Genomic DNA, 20,763 nt, shown 5'->3' on the forward strand with positions numbered 1-20,763 from the left:
CCTAAAGATATTCACTGCTACAATACTAAAACCATAATGGTTATGCACTCAATAAGTTGTGTACAATTCCACTATGGCAACATTAATTTTCAAAGAACTCACTTTTTTGTCATTATTATGCCTTTTCTAAGATTGTTTTCTAATTATGCACATTTTTAAATCTGATGTCCAGATACAGTAGCGTTTAAAAAACTCAATAATTTAAATGTCAAATATCAGATGTTTGAAGGTGGAAGTGGAGTTTTGGAGTGTAAAGCTTGAGAAACCTGGAAGAATACACTTGCCCTTTAGTAGTGTCATGCTAAGACTAGATGCATAATTAAAAGCTAATTTGCTGTGTTTAATAAGTTTTTATTTATTTACCGGTAGATATATACAAGAAGGTACAATTGGTTGTGAAAGTACATACATTGGTGACTAAGTGGTACCTTCTTGTATTGCAAAAAAATAGTGTAAACTATTATTAGACTATAGAATTATCGATATGAGCTGAGTATGACTATATCCCAGATATTTGCCTATCTAAAAAGGAACCACAGTATGCTATCCATTATACTCACCAAGGTCTAAGATAGTACATCGACTGGAGGGAGTCTGGCCTGGATCTGGGTCCGAGTTCTCAATGCTGAACCTTGAATCTCGCCTCAAAACGTGCTCTGGTATTTAACTGGAAGCTAGAGAGCTAAGCTCCACCCACTAAGATAGCATGGTGCTACTTTACTGTCAAGCAATGACAAGACAGCTGCTCTTAGTTGGTAACATCCAATCATGCCAAAACATGTGACATAAAACAATTATGGGATTAATAGATTAGCAAGTTGCAGTAACTGGCTGGATCATTAAATGTTGACCACAAGACCTGACCTATTGGGATCAAGGTGCAACTTTACACTGTAGGTGTGTGATCATTCGATAGACTCTGATGCCAAAATCTCACGACTCAATTTTGTATATCTATACTATGAGAGAGAATGTCTATCTGAAGTTGGAGGTCAAGGTTCAGCCTTAATTACTATATAGCCACAGGAGGAGGAAGATATCAGTAAATGAACAAGTGATGAGGCTACTCAAAAGAGGAGGCAGCCACACAAAGAATGATAAGGAAGATTGCAAGGAACTCGATAAAGGCTTCCAGGTAGTTTTCAAGACCGAACCGAAGTATTCTAAACACCGAGTTGTCCCTAAAATACTTCTAATGGAAAAAGTAATACCAGAAGAATGACTCATTGAAATAAAAGTAACAGCAGAGAAAGTAAAGAAACTTTGAGGAGCTGGATGTGATGAGAATTTTACAAGGTCTCGCAAGGGATCCTAAAAGAAATGGCTGCAGCATTGTGTGGACCTTTTGCTTTAGTCTTCAACTCCTTGTTAGAAATGGGGAAACGTCTTGACATTTGAGAAGTAGCAAATGTGGTACATATATACAAGAAAGGAAGAAGACAGGATCCAATGAACTGCAGACCGGTATCACTAATATGCATCCCCTGTAAGTTATTAGAGACAATAAAGGAAGGCTCATCAATCACTTGAAACATATCAATTTTGTTTCCAAGCATCAATACGGATGCAGCAAAAGAATATCCTGCTTGACCCACTAATATGTATTCTATGAACTATTCTAGTTCTATGACCAGATGACACAATCAAACACGAGAAGAGTGTGCTGGGTAGACTGCATTTTCCTGGATTGCCTAAAAGCTTTGACACTTCCTCACAAGCGACTCCTATGCAAAGTAGAAAAACAGGTTGGTGTATCGGGAAGTGTGCTAAAGTGGAAGAAGGAATACCTTTCAGGAAGGTAAGTGTCAAATTATGATGATAGCTATCACAATGGAGATGGAGATAATGAGTGGAGTTCCTCAAGGGTCAGTACTGGGTTCCATCCTATTCCTAATAGATGTAAATAATCTAATAGGAATCAAGCTCATTCTTATCAATGTTTGCTGGCAATGCTAAGCCTAATGAGGCAAAGCTGGACTGAGGAGAACTGCAATACCTTACAAGATGAACTAGACAATCTCCAGAGATGCTCTGAGAAATGGCTAGTAGACTAACCCTGACAAATGCAAAGTTATGAGGATAGGAAAGACCTCAAATATAGTACGGGATGAAGGGAAGGCAACATCAAATTTCTGCCAAAAATAAGAGAAAAGTTAAGCGAGGACATAAACTGGAGATCTAACACCAGAGGAGATCTATCACCAGAATAAGAACAGCAGCATATGCCATACTGACAAGCATCCTGTTATCCTTCAAGAAAATGGACAAAAATCCGTACTAAGCACTGTATACATTCTTTGTGAAACCCATTACTGAGAATGCTGCCTTGGGATCGAACCCTTACCCAAAGAAACAAACCAAACATACAAAATCCAAAAGCGTGCAACATGACTCAGTCCTGAACTACGAAGGAATCTGAAAATTTTTCCTACAATAGAGGAAAGATAGAAAAACAATGTTCAAATTAGAGAAAAGTAGAACATTAAACATAATTGGACACTGGAAATACAGATGAGTCACAGAGATGTCATGATTGTCTTTTATCTCATTTAGTTTTTCATTTGTAGGTTTTCCCCACATTATGCCTTCCTGGGGTTGACCTTCGGCTCTTTGATGCTTAGTCTTGATGTCGACACTGTTTACTAATGTTCCGCTCGATGACGTTCTCTCTTTCCTTAGACAGAAGGCGTCAGAGGGCCTTCTTCCTCTCCCGCTTCCCACTGACGTTTTCCTTGAACTCATTAGACTCTGTGTTGACTAACTCTTTCTCTTTCAACGGTAAATATTACACGGACGACGACAATCGACTTGAGAATGGTCCAGGACGGACCGAAACGTCGTCGTCCCTTCACATTCTAGTGTGTGGTCTGGTCATCATACTTTAGCCACGTTATTGTGACTCATCGCTTGCATTCGGCTCTTTGGTCCCGCCTCTAAACTGTCAATCAACTGGTGTACAAGTGTCTGAGGCTATTCGGTTCTATCAAATATATATTTGAAACTGTGTATGGAGTCTGTCTCCACCACAACACTTCCTAATGCATTCCATTTGTTAACTATGACACTGAAATAAATCTTTCTAGTGTCTCTGTGGATCATTTTGTTACTTGGTTTCCACCTGTGTTACTTTGTGCGAGTACTATCTGTATTAAATAATGTCTTTATCTACCTGTCAATTCCCCTGAGTATTTTGTATGTAGTAATCATGTCCCCCCCCCCCCCTAACACTTCCGTCTTCCTGGGACATGAAGTGCAATTAACGTAGCCTTTCCTCGTAATTCATACCTCGTAGTTCTGGAACTAGTCTAGTGGCATACCTGTAATCCTCCTCCAACTTCGTCTTGTGCGCCCCTCTTATTATTCCGCACATTTGATGGTGCTACATAACCTTCCCAGCTTGGTGCCTTCTTTGATAATTACTTCGTCTTGTGCTAGACAAGATATGGACTTCATGCTGGAGCCGCATATTCCAGAATTGGTCTGACAAATGACAAGATTCTAAATGATTCCTTACAAAAAATTCTAAAAATAGTTCTGATGTTAGCCAGCCTCACATACACCGCTGATGACATACTTTTTATGTGGGCTTCAGGAGACAGATTTAGTGTGATATTAACTATATCCTTCTCTCTGTCCGTTTCTTGGAGGACTTCGCCTCCCATTTGGTACCTTGTGTCTGGCCGCCTGCTCCCTCTGCCTAGCTTCATTACTTAACATTTATTTGATCTAAATTCTCGTAGTCATTTGTTGGACCATTCCTTAAGTTCGTCTAGGTCATCTTGTAGTCTCTTGTTATCTACCTCCGTCTTAATCTTTCTCATCATTTTCGCATTATCAGGAAACATTGAGAGGAACGAATCTATTCCCTATGGGAGATCGTTTACATATACAGTATCAGAAACAGGTAGGTTCGAAGACTTTGCCACATCCTTGCTTCCTTCACTCCCCACTGGTAATCTTAACTCTTCTAGTGGTGCCTGGTTGAATGTTCCTTCTTATTAGTGTTGCCCTGCGCCTCGCCATCCTATCCATAGAACACTGGTGTATCTGGGACTATGCAGCGGCAGACCCATATGGCAAAAGATGGTCTCATCTCTTGTAAGTCAGAGGGAAAGATTGCTAGACATGAAGCAGTCAATGACATCACTGAAAGAAGTTTGGCTACAGCCAAGTATTCAGCGCAAAGGGAACCTCAAATGTGCATCTACAGTGGCTGATACCTCACTACAGTACAGTACAGGTGATGGGGATGTCACATTCTGGCAGACCCAGAAAGCTAATTAGTACAGAAGCTTCGAACATTGTTAATGGTTCGTGCCAATAGGTTTCGAGACCCTGGGCGCCTGGTTTAAATGTGCATGTAAGTTCCTGAAGGAGGTGGTTGAGGAACTCATTAGGTGTAACACACACGAGTGATCAGTTTCCTGTTCCAGCACCTTAGTGTTGTGATCCAGAGAGGAAATGCTTGATGTATCTTGGGCACTGACCCCGCCTCTGCCCAGTTGGATGAGGTTTTCGAAGTTTTTTTTTTTTTTTGAGTTATGTGTATTTCTGTAAACTGTAACACAATGCACAATAATGTGTATTATAAAATAAAATTTGTATTATACCTATACGAATAGTAGGTAATTGTAAGAAACGCTCTGCGTGTTAGTGTTTTGCATGAATGTGCCACTTAATCACCAAAATGTATATTTTCATAACTAATTGTACCTTGCATATAAATAAATAAAAATAAATAACATTGTAGTGTGATGTGAGAGAGTGAGTGTCAAGAACGAGGCGAGTGTGAGTCAGTGTGCTCTCTGGCGTCGTCGGAGGTGGTGTTGCCCGGGTCAGCTCCGAGCCTGCTGACTGTGGACCAGGTGCTGCCTGGGTCAGCTCCGAGCCTGCTGACTGTGGACCAGGTGTTGCCTGGGTCAGCTCCGAGCCTGCTGACTGTGAACCAGGTGTTGCCTGGGTCAGCTCCGAGCCTGCTGACTGTGGACCAGGTGTTGCCTGGGTCAGCTCCGAGCCTGCTGACTGTGGACCAGGTGCTGCCTGGGTCAGCTCCGAGCTCCGAGCTCCGAGCCTGCTGACTGTGGACCAGGTGCTGCCTGGGTCAGCTCCGAGCTCCGAGCTCCGAGCCTGCTGACTGTGGACCAGGTGCTGCCTGGGTCAGCTCCGAGCCTGCTGACTGTGGACCAGGTGTTGCCTGGGTCAGCTCCGAGCCTGCTGACTGTGGACCAGGTGTTGCCTGGGTCAGCTCCGAGCCTGCTGACTGTGGACCAGGTGTTGCCTGGGTCAGCTCCGAGCCTGCTGACTGTGGACCAGGTGTTGCCTGGGTCAGCTCCGAGCCTGCTGACTGTGGACCAGGTGTTGCCCGGGTCAGCTCCGAGCCTGCTGACTGTGGACCAGGTGTTGCCCGGGTCAGCTCCGAGCCTGCTGACTGTGGACCAGGTGCTGCCTGGGTCAGCTCCGAGCCTGCTGACTGTGGACCAGGTGTTGCCTGGGTCAGCTCCGAGCCTGCTGACTGTGGACCAGGTGTTGCCTGGGTCAGCTCCGAGCCTGCTGACTGTGGACCAGGTGCTGCCTGGGTCAGCTCCGAGCTCCGAGCTCCGAGCCTGCTGACTGTGGACCAGGTGCTGCCTGGGTCAGCTCCGAGCCTGCTGACTGTGGACCAGGTGTTGCCTGGGTCAGCTCCGAGCCTGCTGACTGTGGACCAGGATTGCGTATCCACCATGTGAGTTGTGTTCTTGCAACTGGTTGAGAACCAATATAACGGTTACTTCGTACAAGACAAGTTTCGACTTCACATTTTGAACTCTAACCTAACCTAACCTAACCTAACCTAACCTAACCTAACCTAGGGATATACATTCCACTATACTGGGATCCACGCTGACATTACACTATACTGACACTACACTACCATTACAGTACACTGAGGGTCTACGCTACCATTACTCCACTACTCCACCATCCTGGTGGACCAGAGGGGAGGGTTCTGGTGGACCAGAGGGGAGGGGGCTGGTGGACCAGAGGGGAGGGGGCTGGTGGACCAGAGGGGAGGGGGCTGGTGGACCAGAGGGGAGGGGGCTGGTGGACCAGAGGGGAGGGTTCTGGTGGACCAGAGGGGAGGGTTCTGGTGGACCAGAGGGGAGGGGGCTGGTGGACCAGAGGGGAGGGGGCTGGTGGACCAGAGGGGAGGGGGCTGGTGGACCAGAGGGGAGGGGGCTGGTGGACCAGAGGGGAGGGGGCTGGTGGACCAGAGGGGAGGGGGCTGGTGGACCAGAGGGGAGGGGGCTGGTGGACCAGAGGGGAGGGGGCTGGTGGACCAGAGGGGAGGGGGCTGGTGGACCAGAGGGGAGGGGGCTGGTGGACCAGAGGGGAGGGGGCTGGTGGACCAGAGGGGAGGGGGCTGGTGGACCAGAGGGGAGGGGGCTGGTGGACCAGAGGGGAGGGGGCTGGTGGACCAGAGGGGAGGGGGCTGGTGGACCAGAGGGGAGGGGGCTGGTGGACCAGAGGGGAGGGGGCTGGTGGACCAGAGGGGAGGGGGCTGGTGGAGGGGAGGGAGGACACCCCCAGGGACGCTCGGTGATGGCTGGCAGCACCAGCTGACTGACACATGGTGCGGGTGGAGGATGACGCCGCCACCATCACACTCGCATTCCCTCTTGTAAGTGGGCGTGGGCGGCCCACCCACCCTCGTGTGGCCCCACACTACAGATGTGGGCAGGTGGGCTGCCCTCGTGTGGCCCCACACTACAGATGTGGGCAGGTGGGCTGCCCTCCTGTGGCCCCACACTACAGATGTGGGCAGGTGGATTGCCCTCCTGCGGCCCCACACTACACATGTGGAGCAGGTGGGCTGCCCTCCTGTGGCCCCACACTACAGATGTGGGCAGGTGGACTGCCCTGTGGCCCCACACTACAGATGTGGGCAGGTGGGCTGCCCTCCTGTGGCCCCACACTACAGATGTGGGGCAGGTGGGCTGCCCTCCTGTGGCCCCACACTACAGATGTGGGGCAGGTGGGCTGCCCTCCTGTGGCCCCACACTACAGATGGGGCCCCACACTACAGATGGGGCCCCACACTTTGTCATGGGTTCATATCCTGGCCGGGGAGGATTTACTGGGCGCAAATCCTTAACTGTAGCCTCTGTTTAACTCAACAGTAAAATGAGTACTTGGTTGTAAAAACGATTCTTCGCGGCGGGGATCGTATTCCACGCGTACTAGTGGCTGTGCAAGATTGTAACAACTCTTGTATATATCTGAAATAAAAAAGATGTGGGCAGGTGGGCTGCCCTTCTGTGGCCCCACACTACATGAAGAGCTAGAGCTCACTCTCCCGTAGTCACTGATGCATTGTATGTACTAGCTCTATCTATAAATTCATCAATATTTGTATCACCCCTTGTATGTATGTACTTTACCTGAATAAACATTTGAATTTTTAGAATTTTTTGTAAGCACGACTACTACCACACCCACTATCACTACCACCACAACCTATCACCACACCCCACCACCATCACCACACCCCACCACCACCACCACTACCCATCACAACGCAACACCACCATCACTACTACCACAACCATCACTACTGCCCAAAACTGTAACAAGAGACACTACACAGTGGAATAGCAACAGCTGGAGCATGTGGGTGTAGGTGGCGCGTATCTTGGGGCCCTACACAGTGAACACTCACACCTCAGGCAGGCGGTAACCAAGGGCCAGGTCAACTCTGGTCAACAGTGCACAAAGGTCACCAAATTGTCAGGTATGTGGCGGTCTTGCTAATCTACAAGGATTACTACATCTACATCAAAGGTTGCCAAAGATCTCATATCGAAGATCTCATTTCAGCTATATACAAGATAAAGTTCAGACTGAGGATCTATCATGAGAGGATTTCGGGGCTTAGCGTCCCCGCGGCCCGGTCCTCGACCAGGCCTACACATTCCTAGGAAGCAGCCCGTAGCAGCAGTCAAACTCCCAGGTACAAATTTACTGCTAGGTAACAAGGGCATCAGGGTTAAAGAAACTCTGCCCATTTGTTTCCGCCGCCTCCGGGGATTGAACCCGTAACCTCAGGAGTACGAATCCGAAGCGATCTCCACTCAACTGTCAGGCCAGGATAGAGAGAGAAACGGTGAGAAGAGTGTGTGTGTGCAGCCCGTCCTCATAAACAAAGGCCCAAGTCTATTCTATGCACTCGCGAACCCCCTGTTTATAAATGAAAAACGGTTTACACACAACCCGTCCTCAGATCAAGTCCATTCCATCCAGCGGTCGACCCCAAAGACGCATTTATCAATTTTAACACGATGTTCATTCAAAACAGGAATTTTCGCAAATGTAAATTAATATTATTATATATTAGCATACTGTGCATATTTAGGCATTGGTTTGGTTAGGTTAATATATAAAAATATTAATTTATATCTGAGGAAATTCCTATATTGAATGAACAGTATGTTAAAATTGACGAATGCGTCTTTGGGGTCGACCGCTGGATGGAATGGACTTGGTCTGAGAACGGGTTGGGGTGTGTGAGTCCTCAAGGTCGAGTGGCATTCACTGTGGAAGTACGGCTCTCCTGTATTCAGCACCTTACATCATTAAATTCAAATTGCCTATATTAGGGAACCATAATTAGGGATTATCCTTCTAAAGTGCTAAATAAAGTAATACTTTCAATTATCATCCCCTTGTGTACTCGACCCGTTCTTGTTATAATACGTTGCATTTTGACGTATACTTTACCCGAGACCAAAACCTGATGTTCAAGAAAATAGCGGCTCGCGAAATTGACATAAATGAACCTCTTTCTGTTCATCGTTCCTCAGGTTGGTTAGATAAGGGCACTTTAGTACAACAGTTTATTGACGTTGGAGGGAGGGAATTATCAAGGGAAAGCGCCAAGCCATTACGAGTATATAGTACTGACGTTGGAATGCTGGTAAAAACAGGCTGGTGTATTGGTGGTACCTGCTGATGTTTCTAGGCTTACCGTTCTCTTTCACCTCATTACCTACTGCTTTTACTTTCCCCTTGAGTCAGTCGCCTTGGCAAGGTGGCGTCAGCACTAGGGAGTCTAGCACTGCTCCGTGTAGTCTGTATGTAGATCAGACCACACACTAGAAAGTGAAGGGACGACGACGAAGAGAAGACTGTATAATAAACACAAGTGGTCACCATTATTCCAGTGCCAGGACACGATCCTTTTAACATTTATTCATTGTTTACACCTTGTTTTGGATCCCCAGTACCAACCACCACCAGTACCCACCACCACCAGTACCCACCACCAGTACCCACCACCACCAGTACCCACCACCAGTACCCACCACCACCAGTACCCACCACCAGTACCCACCACCACCAGTACCCACCACCACAATCATCACCACTACCACACCATCACTAGTACCCACCACCACCACCACACCACCACTACCTACCATCATCACAGTAAATGAGTACCATATTCTGGAGATACTGTATGTGTTGCAGCAACTCTCACTACAAGTACAACATTTAAACATCTTTCACGTGTTTGTTTTATCTTAGTTGTAGATATACGAGACGTTATGTAAGCAATGAAAGTATCCAGGACAATGATTGGGTTATTAATGTTGTTGGTGACGGTGACCCGGAGCTGGAGCCTGACCTGGCCTGGGGCCCCCACCTCCGGCCCGCTCTCCCAGCCTGTCCACACCAATCATTATATTTTTAGTATACACAATTTTTTTACGAATAATAAAAGCAAGGGTGGAAATAAAAGTGAGCAAAATAATATGTACGAAGCAAGCAAAAATATTGTCAATGTAAGAGTGGAAAATGCTATAGTAATACGACATGATTCAGTGAATTCCCAAAATGACTCAATGGAGTGGAGCACCGTCGAGGGCGGCCTCGGAGCCTCCCGCCCACAACGCCCACAACGCCCACACAACACAAGGTCATTGCCGAATACAAGAACATACTTGGAGATGGAGAAGCGATGGCCTTCTTCCGCCAGCAGTAAAACGTGGAGAAATAACCTCTACGAAAACAGGAAGAACATAAATAATGGTCCCTCTGGCTCGCCGCCCAAGCTGCCTACCAACACTCGCAGACAACAGATCAACCATACCAACACACGTGAGTAATATTATCGTATTGTATTTATGGTTAGTATATCACTCTTCTTCCATAGGATGGCAGATAATTAGCTGCACTAATTACACATTTACACTCCCGCCAAGACAGTAAAGAACACGAGAACTTCTGCAAACTGTAAAACGCTGCCTCAAACGATGAGTCACAATAACGTGGCTGAAGATATGATGGTCCGCCCTGGACCATTATCAACTCCTATGTGTAGACACAGGACTTGATAATGGTCCAGGACGGACCGAAACATCCTCGTTTCTTCATCGTCTGATGTGTGGTTTGGTCATCAAGCTGCTTCAAATCAACTCCAATATTGCCAATATAATCTTTGAGGTGTTTACACAGAAGGTACAATGGGTTGATGAGATTACATAACAGTGGTATTTTTACATTCTTGCAAAGCCACTAACACGTATAGCGTTTCAGGCAAGGCCTTAATTTAACATATCAGGTAAGATGAATGGGTACATTGTAAGCAAGGTTTTATATCAACAAAGAACTGCAATATAAATTGACAGACGTGATTACACTGATGAAGATATATGTCTTAAGTACTAATATTGGGGAAGTGGGTAGTACAAGATACAGTGTGAGTTTGAAACACAAAGTAGGAAACTATGAGGATGAAATTAGAAACATTTTGCTTCTACTTTTGAATAAAGCATAAGTTGGACAATTTCTTAATTCGTCAGGGAGTGAGTTCTATAGAATAGATCCTTTTGTTTGCATGGAGTGTTGTACAGATTTAGTCTGACTGGGGATATCAAAGAGTTATTTATTTCTGGTGTGATGTTCAAGGGTTATATTACATCTATCAAGGAAAAGTTTCAGATCAAAATTAGCATTTAGGAACAGGGTTTTGTACATGTAAATAGCAGAGAATGTGTGGAGTGAATGTATGTTTAGCATGATACAAGGCTTGTGACTTAAAGTAGTCCCATAAACTGATATGAAATCCTATTGTGTCTGGCTTTATAATATCGAACACAGATACAAATGTTCTGCACACGCAAGCTAGATTAAAGACTTGTCCGAAACGCTATGCGTGATAGTGGCTTTGCAAGAATGTTAAAATATCACTTTAATGTAATCTCACCAACCTATTGTACCTTCTTGTAAATAAAACATTATTATTATTTTATTTTTATTATTATTATTATTATTATTATTATTATTATTATTATTATTATTATGTATATTAATTCTGAGTAATTTTAGAATAAACAACAACGCGTTCTCTTAAGTAATACATTACGCATTCTTTGGTATGCAAATTTGAGCATGCTATTTTAATCAAGTTAAGCTGAGGCTCTAAAATCTTGTGATAACAGACGTAGTTGAATGGGGAACAATTAAGGGTTGACAAATGTTAATCTTCTAGTTTGATAAGCTGTTCACTTGAGATAGTTAAGGAAGTCCCAGCTGTGTCTGGGTACAAGTGACAGGATGAACAACCCAGCGGGTTTTCTTCCTATTGGGGAGTGTTATACATGCTGCTATGGCGGTGTGTCCACTCACAGAATGAGTGGTGCTTCCCAATACTGTCACTATGGTGGTGTGTCCACTCATAGAATGAGAGGTGCTTCCCAATACTGTCACTATGGCGGTGTGTCCACTCATAGAATGAGAGGTGCTTCCCAATACTGTCACTATGGCGGTGTCCACTCACAGGATGACAGGTGCCTCCCAATAATGTCACTATGGCGGTGTGTCCACTCATAGAATGAGAGGTGCTTCCCAATACTGTCACTATTTATTTATTTATTTATTTATGCATATACAAGAATGTACATAAGGAATGTGAGGATACAAATATGGTAATTACAGTCTTGTAAAGCCACTAGCACGCGCAGCGTTTCGGGCAGAAACGCTGCCGTTTCGGACAGAAACGTTTCGGGCAGAAACGCAGAAACTATGGCGGTGTTTCCACTCATAGAATGAGAGGTGCTTCCCAATACTGTCACTATGGCGGTGTGTCCACTCACAGGATGAGTGATGCTGTCCAATACTGTCACTATGGCGGTGTGTTCACTCACAGGATGAGTGACGCTGCCCAATACTGTCACTATGGCGGTGTGTCCACTCACAGGATGAGTGACGCTGTCCAATACTGTCACTATGGCGGTGTGTCCACTCACAGGATGAGTGACGCTGCCCAATAAACTCGCCCCTCGGGGCAAAATTTAATTAATTACAGGGGGGGGGGCGCAACGACGTATTTGAGAGAGCAGACAAGGGGGGGGGGGGAGTAATGAGGTAATTGAGAGAGGGTAATAAAGGGGCGTGCTAATGGCATGGTTGAGGACAGGAAGAGTCACAGGGGTAAGGACATAGTTGAGAGGGAGGACATCCAGAGTAAGGACTAAGTTGATGGGGGGAGACAAAGGGGGTGAAGACGTGTTTGAGGGGTGAGACAAGGGGAGGGGGGAGGGGGGGGGGGGAGGTAGGAATGTAGGACACACTTGTGCTGCTGACGACACCAACACCCTCTGGCTCTCCCCTCACACACTCTGGCTCTCCCCTCACACACTCTGGCTCTCCCCTCACACTCTGGCTCTCCCCTCACACTCTGGCTCTCCCCTCACACTCTGGCTCCCCCCTCACACACTCTGGCTCTCCCCTCACACATTCTGGCTCTCCCCTCACACACTCTGGCTCTCCCCTCACACTGGCTCTCCCCTCACGCTCTGGCTCTCCCCTCACACTCTCTGGCTCTCCCCTCACACTCTCTGGCTCTCCCCTCACTCTGGCTCTCCCCTCACACTCTGGCTCTCCCCTCACACACTCTGGCTCTCCCCTCACACTGGCTCTCCCCTCACACACTCTGGCTCTCCCCTCACACTCTGGCTCTCCCCTCACACTCTGGCTCTCCCCTCACACACTCTGGCTCTCCCCTCACACTCTGGCTCTCCCCTCACACTCTGGCTCTCCCCTCACACACTCTGGCTCTCCCCTCACACTGGCTCTCCCCTCACACACTCTGGCTCTCCCCTCACACTCTGGCTCTCCCCTCACACTGGCTTTCCCCTCACACACTCTGGCTCTCCCCTCACACTCTGGCTCTCCCCTCACACACTCTGGCTCTCCCCTCACACTCTGGCTCTCCACTCACCCTGGGTACCCAAGTGTGCTTTGGGTATACACTGAGAGGTGTGCCCTGGGTATATACGTAGGGGAGTAGATGGGCATATATATAAAGGGGGTGTATCCTGCGTATACACAGGGATGTGTAGCCTGCATGCAGGTTGATGAGTGGGGGAACGATAATGTCAAGTAAAATGTGGGTAAGAATGATAATATGGGTGTGATGGGAAGGAGAGGGTAAGAGGGAGAGAAGTGGTGGAAGCTTACACAAGAGGTTCCTCTACACTAGGTAATGGGACCCATCTTGATATTGATATACATCAACTGCCTTACAGAGGAAATAGCCCCCCCCCCCCCCTATAATTCTCAGCAATGGTGAGGACAATTAGATACAAAGGTGACATTACTAAAATAGTGTATGTCACATACTACAAAGAAACAAATATCAGCGTAACTTTCATAAACATATTCTTCCCGGCTTGGCGCCTTCTTTTGATAATTACTTACTTCATAACCCTAGACAAAAAGGCCTTCACAACACTATATACAACATATGTAAGACTAGTGGCAGAGAGGAGATGCATTACCCCGACCAAGTGATGGGGAATCCTGACACAAGGACATTATGCAAAATGATGGGGAAGATTGTGAGAAAAAATAAATGAAAATCTGGAGAGAGAAAACTTTATAACCCATCACCCATGGGTTCAGGGATGGCAAATATTGTTTCACAAGATTAATAGAACTCTATGACCAGGTGACAACAATCAGGCAAGACAGAGAAGGGTGGGCAGACTGCATATTTTTGGATTGCTAAAGAGTCTGACGCAGCACCCTATAGGAAACTAGTGTATAAGCTGGAGATACAGGTAGGAGTAAAAGGGAAGGTTCTTCAATGGATAAGAGAGTACTTAAGAAGGCACAATTTGGATATTTATAAATATTTTAGAAAATCGAAAATAGTGAAAAATATTTAGGAAAATCTGCTCGCTTTTGACAACACCAAGATGTAGTTATTATAAATACTTTATTATGTAGGACATTGGTGCAACTGGTCTATAATTCTTAGTCAATGCTTTGCTCCCTCACTTTTGTAGTGGAGCTATGTTCCCTGATTGAAGTGCATTTAGTATATTCCCCAGTGTCAAGCTCTTCCTCCATATTATACTGAGTGCCAGTGTATAGAGGTGTGTAATGTGTGTATATACAGGTGTGTAATATGTGTATACAGGTATGTAATGTGTGTATACAGGTATGTAATGTGTGTATAAAGGTGTGTAATGTGTGTATACAGGTGTGTAATGTGTATATACAGGTGGGGAGTGGGAGGAAGGGCGGCAGTACCGCGCCCTGGACCCCAGACGCCCCAAGGTCCGCAGGCAGCTACTGAGGCAGCACAACCACTTCCGCTCCAGTGTCACGCCCCCGGCTGCTGACATGTTGGCTCTGGTGAGTACTGTGATGACACTTCCTGAGTACTGTGATGACACCTGGTAAATACTGTTCAAACCTCATGAGTACTGTGATAAGACCTAGTGAATACTGTGATGAGATCTTAATACTGTGTTGAGACTTCGTGATTACTGAGTAGTTGAATTTAATATTCTGTATATCTCATAATCTGTGTGATTCCTGGTGGATTGATACTTCTTCTTGAGGTTAGGCTTATATAGTTGTTAAGCCTTTGTTTGCTACCTTTGTCATCCATCTAGTTCTTTTACGTATTCTTCGAAATCATTAGAATGATTTCTAATCTCCGAGAATGCTGGTTTCGATAATGGTAATCCAGTCCTAAATGATACTCCCCGGTGCTCAAGTATCCTAATCTAGTTCCGAATGGAACTCCGATGTATCCAGCATTACAGTTGGAACAATTATACATATATACGATACTAGAGCGCAGGGGGGTAGGCACTTAATCTTTAAATTTCATCGTTTATTATATCGTTTTTCTCCAGGTGTTCTACCCATTTAGTTTTAATTTGCCTTGGCTTATTAGGCAAATCGGGCCTTGCATAGTAGCCCGAGAAGTGCGTTCTGGCTACTAGGTACGACATATATATATATATATATATATATATATATATATATATATATATATATATATATATATATATATATATATATATATATATATATATATATGTCGTACCTAGTAGCCAGAACTCACTTCTCAGCCTACTATTCAAGGCCTGATTTGCCTAATAAGCCAAGTTTTCCTGAATTAATATATTTACTATAATTTTTTTCTTATGAAATGATAAACCAACCCTTTTCTCTATGTATGAGGTCAATTTTTTTTTATTGGAGTTAAAATTAACGTAGATATATGACCGAACCTAACCAACCCTACCTAACCTAACCTATCCTATATTTATAGGTAAGGTTAGGTTAGGTAGCCAAAAAAAGCTAGGTTAGGTTAGGTTAGGTAGGTTAGGTAGACGAAAAAACATTAATTCATGAAAACTTGGCTTATTAGGCAAATCAGGCCTTGAATAGTAGGCTGAGAAGTGCGTTCTGGCTATTAGGTACGACATATATATATATATATATATATATATATATATATATATATATATATATATATATATATATATATATATATATATATATATGTTCCCCCCCTCTCCTTATTCTTCACTACCCCTCTCTCTAGCAATTTTGTTGGTTTGCCTTTTTGTACCATTTTACAGGCCTGCCTACCCCTATCACTTTGTATAAAAAAGAATTGATTTCTTCTTCGTTTCTGCTCTCATTTAAACGTTTTGCCTCTACGAGGTTTAGTTTCAGCTTCTCCCTATCTTCTTTTGAAAGATCTCGTCTTAACGACCACACTTTCCCATCCTCATCACTTTGTAATTTTCTAGCATTTCTTAGTACTTCTTCCATCTGTTTGGCACAGTTTAGGGTGATCCTCAAAGGTCGATCTTTCCCTTTTACGTACCTGCTTATTCTTCTGTAGTCGCACACATTCTCTATGGTAGTAAGACCTTCCACGAGGCCAACAATTTTATCTACTTTTTTTGCTTTCTTCTACAGCTCTTTCTGACCTAGATGCTATCTCCTTTTCTTTGCAACCAAAAATTATCAGGGACTTACTCCGATCAATTGTTAGATGCCAATTCATTTCTCACTTCCAGCCCAATGTTTGTTTTATCCTGGTTGCTGCAGTGTTTGGTTTCTTTTACTGTTTCTTCAATTTTTTTCCTTCTCCTTGGCCACTTGTGCATAGGTGAGTTGCATATCTTTCTTGCACTGTTATATTCCCTGTGTAACTTCCTCCATCTGTACTGACAATAGCCGTTTTTCTTGTTGGATTTCCTTACCTAACCTATTGTAGTCATTTATGTTTAAATTTGCTTTAACTTCTTGCAAAGCTATTTTTAAGAGTTTATTTTCCTCTTCCATGGCTTTGCAATTTGTTTCCAATTGATTTTTGTCCTTGCACAAGTCTTTCACTAAACCCTCAAGACCTAAAACTTTGCTACTCAAATGGTCATTACTTTCTTTCAATTTACTGATTATTTTTACATGAGAGTTCACTATAATATCTAATTTTGCCATCTTGTTTTGTAGACTGCTTATATCAATGCTTTCTTCATCGAATCCCCCAAAATCAAGCTCTGTTTTGTTTTCCTCTTGCCGGCAGTCATCTTCAATGTCGTTGTCTGCACTGTATGCACTAGGGCAACTTTTTCTCATCCAATTTTTTCACTTCCCTTAGCACATTCGTATTATCTCAATTATTTTCAAAAGCACTACACATTTATGTTCCTTGGGACACCACTCGCTATCATCAACCTGTACTACAATACTTGGGATTGTTGAAATAATGAATATAGTTGATTGTTGAAAGTGTGGGTTTTATTCTATGTTATTATGTCTGTGAGAAGACTTTACCATTACTACTACTCATAATAATTCATTGTGTCGGGAGACAGGCAACCATGCAGTGTCCATATACATGTTAGGTCTCCACATGTCGAATTACTGACCATTCCTAAACTTCAACAATTAACGCCTGGGTACCAATTTATTGGTAGGTGAATAGGGACATTAAACAGGAAACGCACCCAATCATTTCAGTCCCACCCGGCATTTGAACCTAGAATTTCCGATTGCGAGTCAAGAGCGAACCCGACTGTACTACAGGGATCCTTATCTTCATGCACACACAGACCCACAGGCCTACATTATATTTAATAAAAACTTCCTCCAAATGTTGTGAACTAAGGTGGAGTAGTGTTGTGTGTGGTGTTGTCAGGGGTGGTACGAGAGAGCAGCAGCGCAGGCGCAGGCGTGGGCAGAGCAGTGTGACCCCCACACCCAGACTGACCACCCCAGTGTCAGGTGGACCTCCCGCTATGGCGCCTGTGGGCAGAACGTCCTCATCTCCACCACCAAGAGGCGATGGTTTGTTTACGTTTCTGTATAACCCACAGTTTGTTACAGATACGCAGTCTTCGATATACTTATTTAAATATTAAATGGCTCCAATCAACAGTTAGCAAAACTAATACTGTTCTGCATTGACAAACTCATCTATATAGGCTTATAGCTTTACTTTAACAACAAATATGAATATACTTACATATAGGGCTGCATTGAAATTACTAAGGCCAATAGAAGAAGCCCAATATATATAATATATATATATATATATATATATATATATATATATATATATATATATATATATATATATATATATATATATATGTATATATATATATATATGTATATATATATATATATATATATATATATATAAAATAAAATAAATAAAAAGAAATATATATATATATATAAATATATATTTTTTTTTTAATTTATTTTATATATATATATATATATATATATATATATATATATATATATATATATATATATATATATATATATACAGTATATATATATATTTAACTATTTATTTATATACAAAAAGGTACATTGGGTTTATGAGAGTACAGAGACTTGAAGTTTTACATTGTTGTAAAGCCACTAGCATGCATTGCGTTTCGGGCAGATCCTTAATCTAACATATAATTTTAAGAAGGTAATTTCTAGCAAAGTTTTAAAAAAATGGTTACAGGTACAGTGTAGGAAAGTATAGAAATACATTGTAAGAGAGTATAAAAATATATTGTAAGATTTATTGTATTGTAAGAAGGTATAAAAATACATTGTAAGAAAGTATAAAAATATATTGTAAGAAGGTATAAAAATGCATTGTAAAAAAGTATAAAAAAATACATTGTATAAGAAATTTGACAGAAAAAAAGTATAAAAAAATACATTGTATAAGAAATTTGACAGAAAAAAAGTAGGTACATTAAAGTAAATTTAAGGGTTATCCACAGGTACATTTTAGCATAATTTGAGGATTATTATAAGATATAATGTAGCAAACTATGTGTAAAACATGATATAAGATAACAGCAATGACTACAATGGTAAAGTTGTATGGCACAGGTACATGTTTTGGGGAATTGGGTTGCACCAGATACAGTGTGAGTTTCAAGCACAAGGTAGGAAACTATGAAGATGAAATTATGTACTTTTTTGTTTTATGTTTAAATAAGGCAAAAGTTTGACAGCTTTTCAATTCGTTAGAGAGTGAGTTCCATAGACCAGGTCCCTTTATTTGCATAGGGTGTTTACACAGATTAAGTTTGACTCTGGGGATATCAAAGAGATGTTTATTTCAGGTGTGGTGATTATGTGTTCTATTACATCTGTCCAAGAAGAGTTTCAGAACAGGGTTTGCATTTAAGAACAGGGTTTTGTAAATGTAATTGCCACAAGAGAATGTGTGGAGTGAGGTTATGTTTAGCATGTCTAGAGATTTAAACAGGGGGCTGAGTGTTGTCTGAAAGCCTAGTTTGTTATTGTTCTGATAGCAGATTTTTACTGGGTGATTATGGGCTTGAGGTAGTTTGGAGAGGTTGAGCCCCATGCACAGATACCATATGTAAGATAGGGATAGATTAGCGCATAGTATAATGAGAGGAGAGCAGAGTTTGGAACATAATCTATGATCTTGGAGAATATACCAACCGTTTTTGAGACTTTCTTGGTTATGTGTTGCATGTGGGTGCTGAAGTTGAGTCACTTGTCTAAGTACAGGCCAAAGAACTGTATTCACCTGGTTGTGTTTGCGGGGGTTGAGCTTTGCTCATTCGGCCCGCCTCTCAATTGTCAATCAACCCGCCTCTCAATTGTCAATCAACTAGGTAACAGGGGCATTCAGGTTGAAAGAAACTTTGCCCATTTGTTTCTGCCTGGTGCGGGAATCGAACCCGCGCCACAGAATTACGAGTACTGCGCGATATCCACCAAGCTACCAGGCCCCCAAACCGTCCATCATTTTTATTGCTGATGTTAACATTGTCTATCTGAAGCTGAATTGCATTTGTTGATTTGCTTCCAAACAAGGTGCAGTAGGTCTTTTCTATGTTTAGTGTGAGTTTGTTGGTTGACATCCATAAGTGAACTTTTTATAGTTCATTGTTTACAACATTACTTAGTGTGTGTGGGTTGGGGTTTGAGTAGATGAGGGTAGTATCGTCAGCAAATAATATAGGTGTAAGAATGTTAGACATTAGGCAGATCATTGATGTATAGAAGAAATAGAAGAGGTCCTAGGATGCTGCCCTGTGGCACCCCTACAGTTAATGGTAGAGTGGGAGAGGTTATTTATTTATTTATTTATTTATATACAAGAAGGTACATTGGGTTTGAGAGAATACATAGCATAGTATTTACAATCTTGTAAAGCCACTAGTACGCCCAGCGTTTCGGGCAGTATCATTGTATATATCTATTGGCAGTATATATCACTGATGGCTACATATTGGTGTCTGTCACTAAGATAGGAGTGGATATAGTTCAGGGCATGTCCTCGGATTTCATAACGGTGGCGTTTAAGTAAGAGGTAGTTATGGTTAACAGTATCAAAGGCCTTTCTCAGGTCAATGAAGAGTCCAATCTGAAACTAATTTTATTCAAGGGCTGAGTAGATTGTCAAGCAGACTAATGCCGGGGATACTTGTGTATGTGTAATGAGATATACCAGTAGTGCCTCATTGTGAGTGTGTGTACTCACCTATTTATGCCTGCAGGATAGAGCATTGGCTCTTGAATCCCACCTTTCTAGCCGCCGGTTGTTTAAAGCAATGACTCCTGTCCTTCTTCCCTATGGACCCACCCCACCCCCGTTACATCACCTTGTCCCATTTCCATAAATTTACACTTGCTCGTGTTGAGATTGTCACTTGCTTAACTAAATGAACTATGGAGTTCAGTTCCTGAACCCATTATGTGCCTCTGTAACCCTTTCCTCCATCGCCCACGGGATGGGTATGGGGTGCATAATAAAGAAAGAAATCGTAAAATCGTGTTGAATTCTATTAGCCATTTCTCTGGCCATCTCTGCAGCTTATTCAAGTCCTCTTAGAGGATCCTACAATCCTCATCTGCCTGCGCAAAACGCTATGCGTGTTAGTGGCTTTGCAAGAATGTAAAAATACCAGT

The 20,763-nt window shown here is 43.2% G+C and overlaps 2 protein-coding genes across 6 annotated transcripts in view; one reads left to right on the plus strand and one right to left on the minus strand.

Annotated features, from left to right (window-relative positions):
* The first annotated feature begins 74 nt into the window (after positions 1 to 74).
* Positions 75 to 20,763, plus strand: part of LOC123758775 (cysteine-rich secretory protein 2) — a 28,990-nt gene continuing 8,301 nt past the window's right edge. Inside the window, exons 1-4 of one of the 5 annotated variants that reach the window (XM_045743451.2) lie at positions 75 to 5,722; positions 9,562 to 10,134; positions 14,546 to 14,679; positions 17,474 to 17,643. In XM_045743451.2, the coding sequence (XP_045599407.2) occupies positions 9,591 to 10,134; positions 14,546 to 14,679; positions 17,474 to 17,643 (848 nt within the window). In that variant the 5' untranslated portion in view covers positions 75 to 5,722; positions 9,562 to 9,590. The remainder of the gene's footprint in view (positions 5,723 to 9,561; positions 10,135 to 14,545; positions 14,680 to 17,473; positions 17,644 to 20,763) is intronic. The other 4 variants (XM_045743454.2, XM_069334662.1, XM_069334663.1 and 1 more) reach the window with 4 other exon arrangements.
* On the minus strand, positions 5,102 to 5,722 carry LOC123758901 (nematocyst expressed protein 3-like). Its single transcript, XM_045743669.2, has one exon. The coding sequence runs from the start codon at positions 5,720 to 5,722 to the stop codon at positions 5,102 to 5,104; it is 621 nt and encodes a 206-aa protein (XP_045599625.2).

This window comes from Procambarus clarkii, chromosome 31, assembly GCF_040958095.1.
Source record: "Procambarus clarkii isolate CNS0578487 chromosome 31, FALCON_Pclarkii_2.0, whole genome shotgun sequence".
In the NCBI taxonomy this organism is placed as follows: Eukaryota; Metazoa; Arthropoda; class Malacostraca; order Decapoda; family Cambaridae; genus Procambarus; species Procambarus clarkii.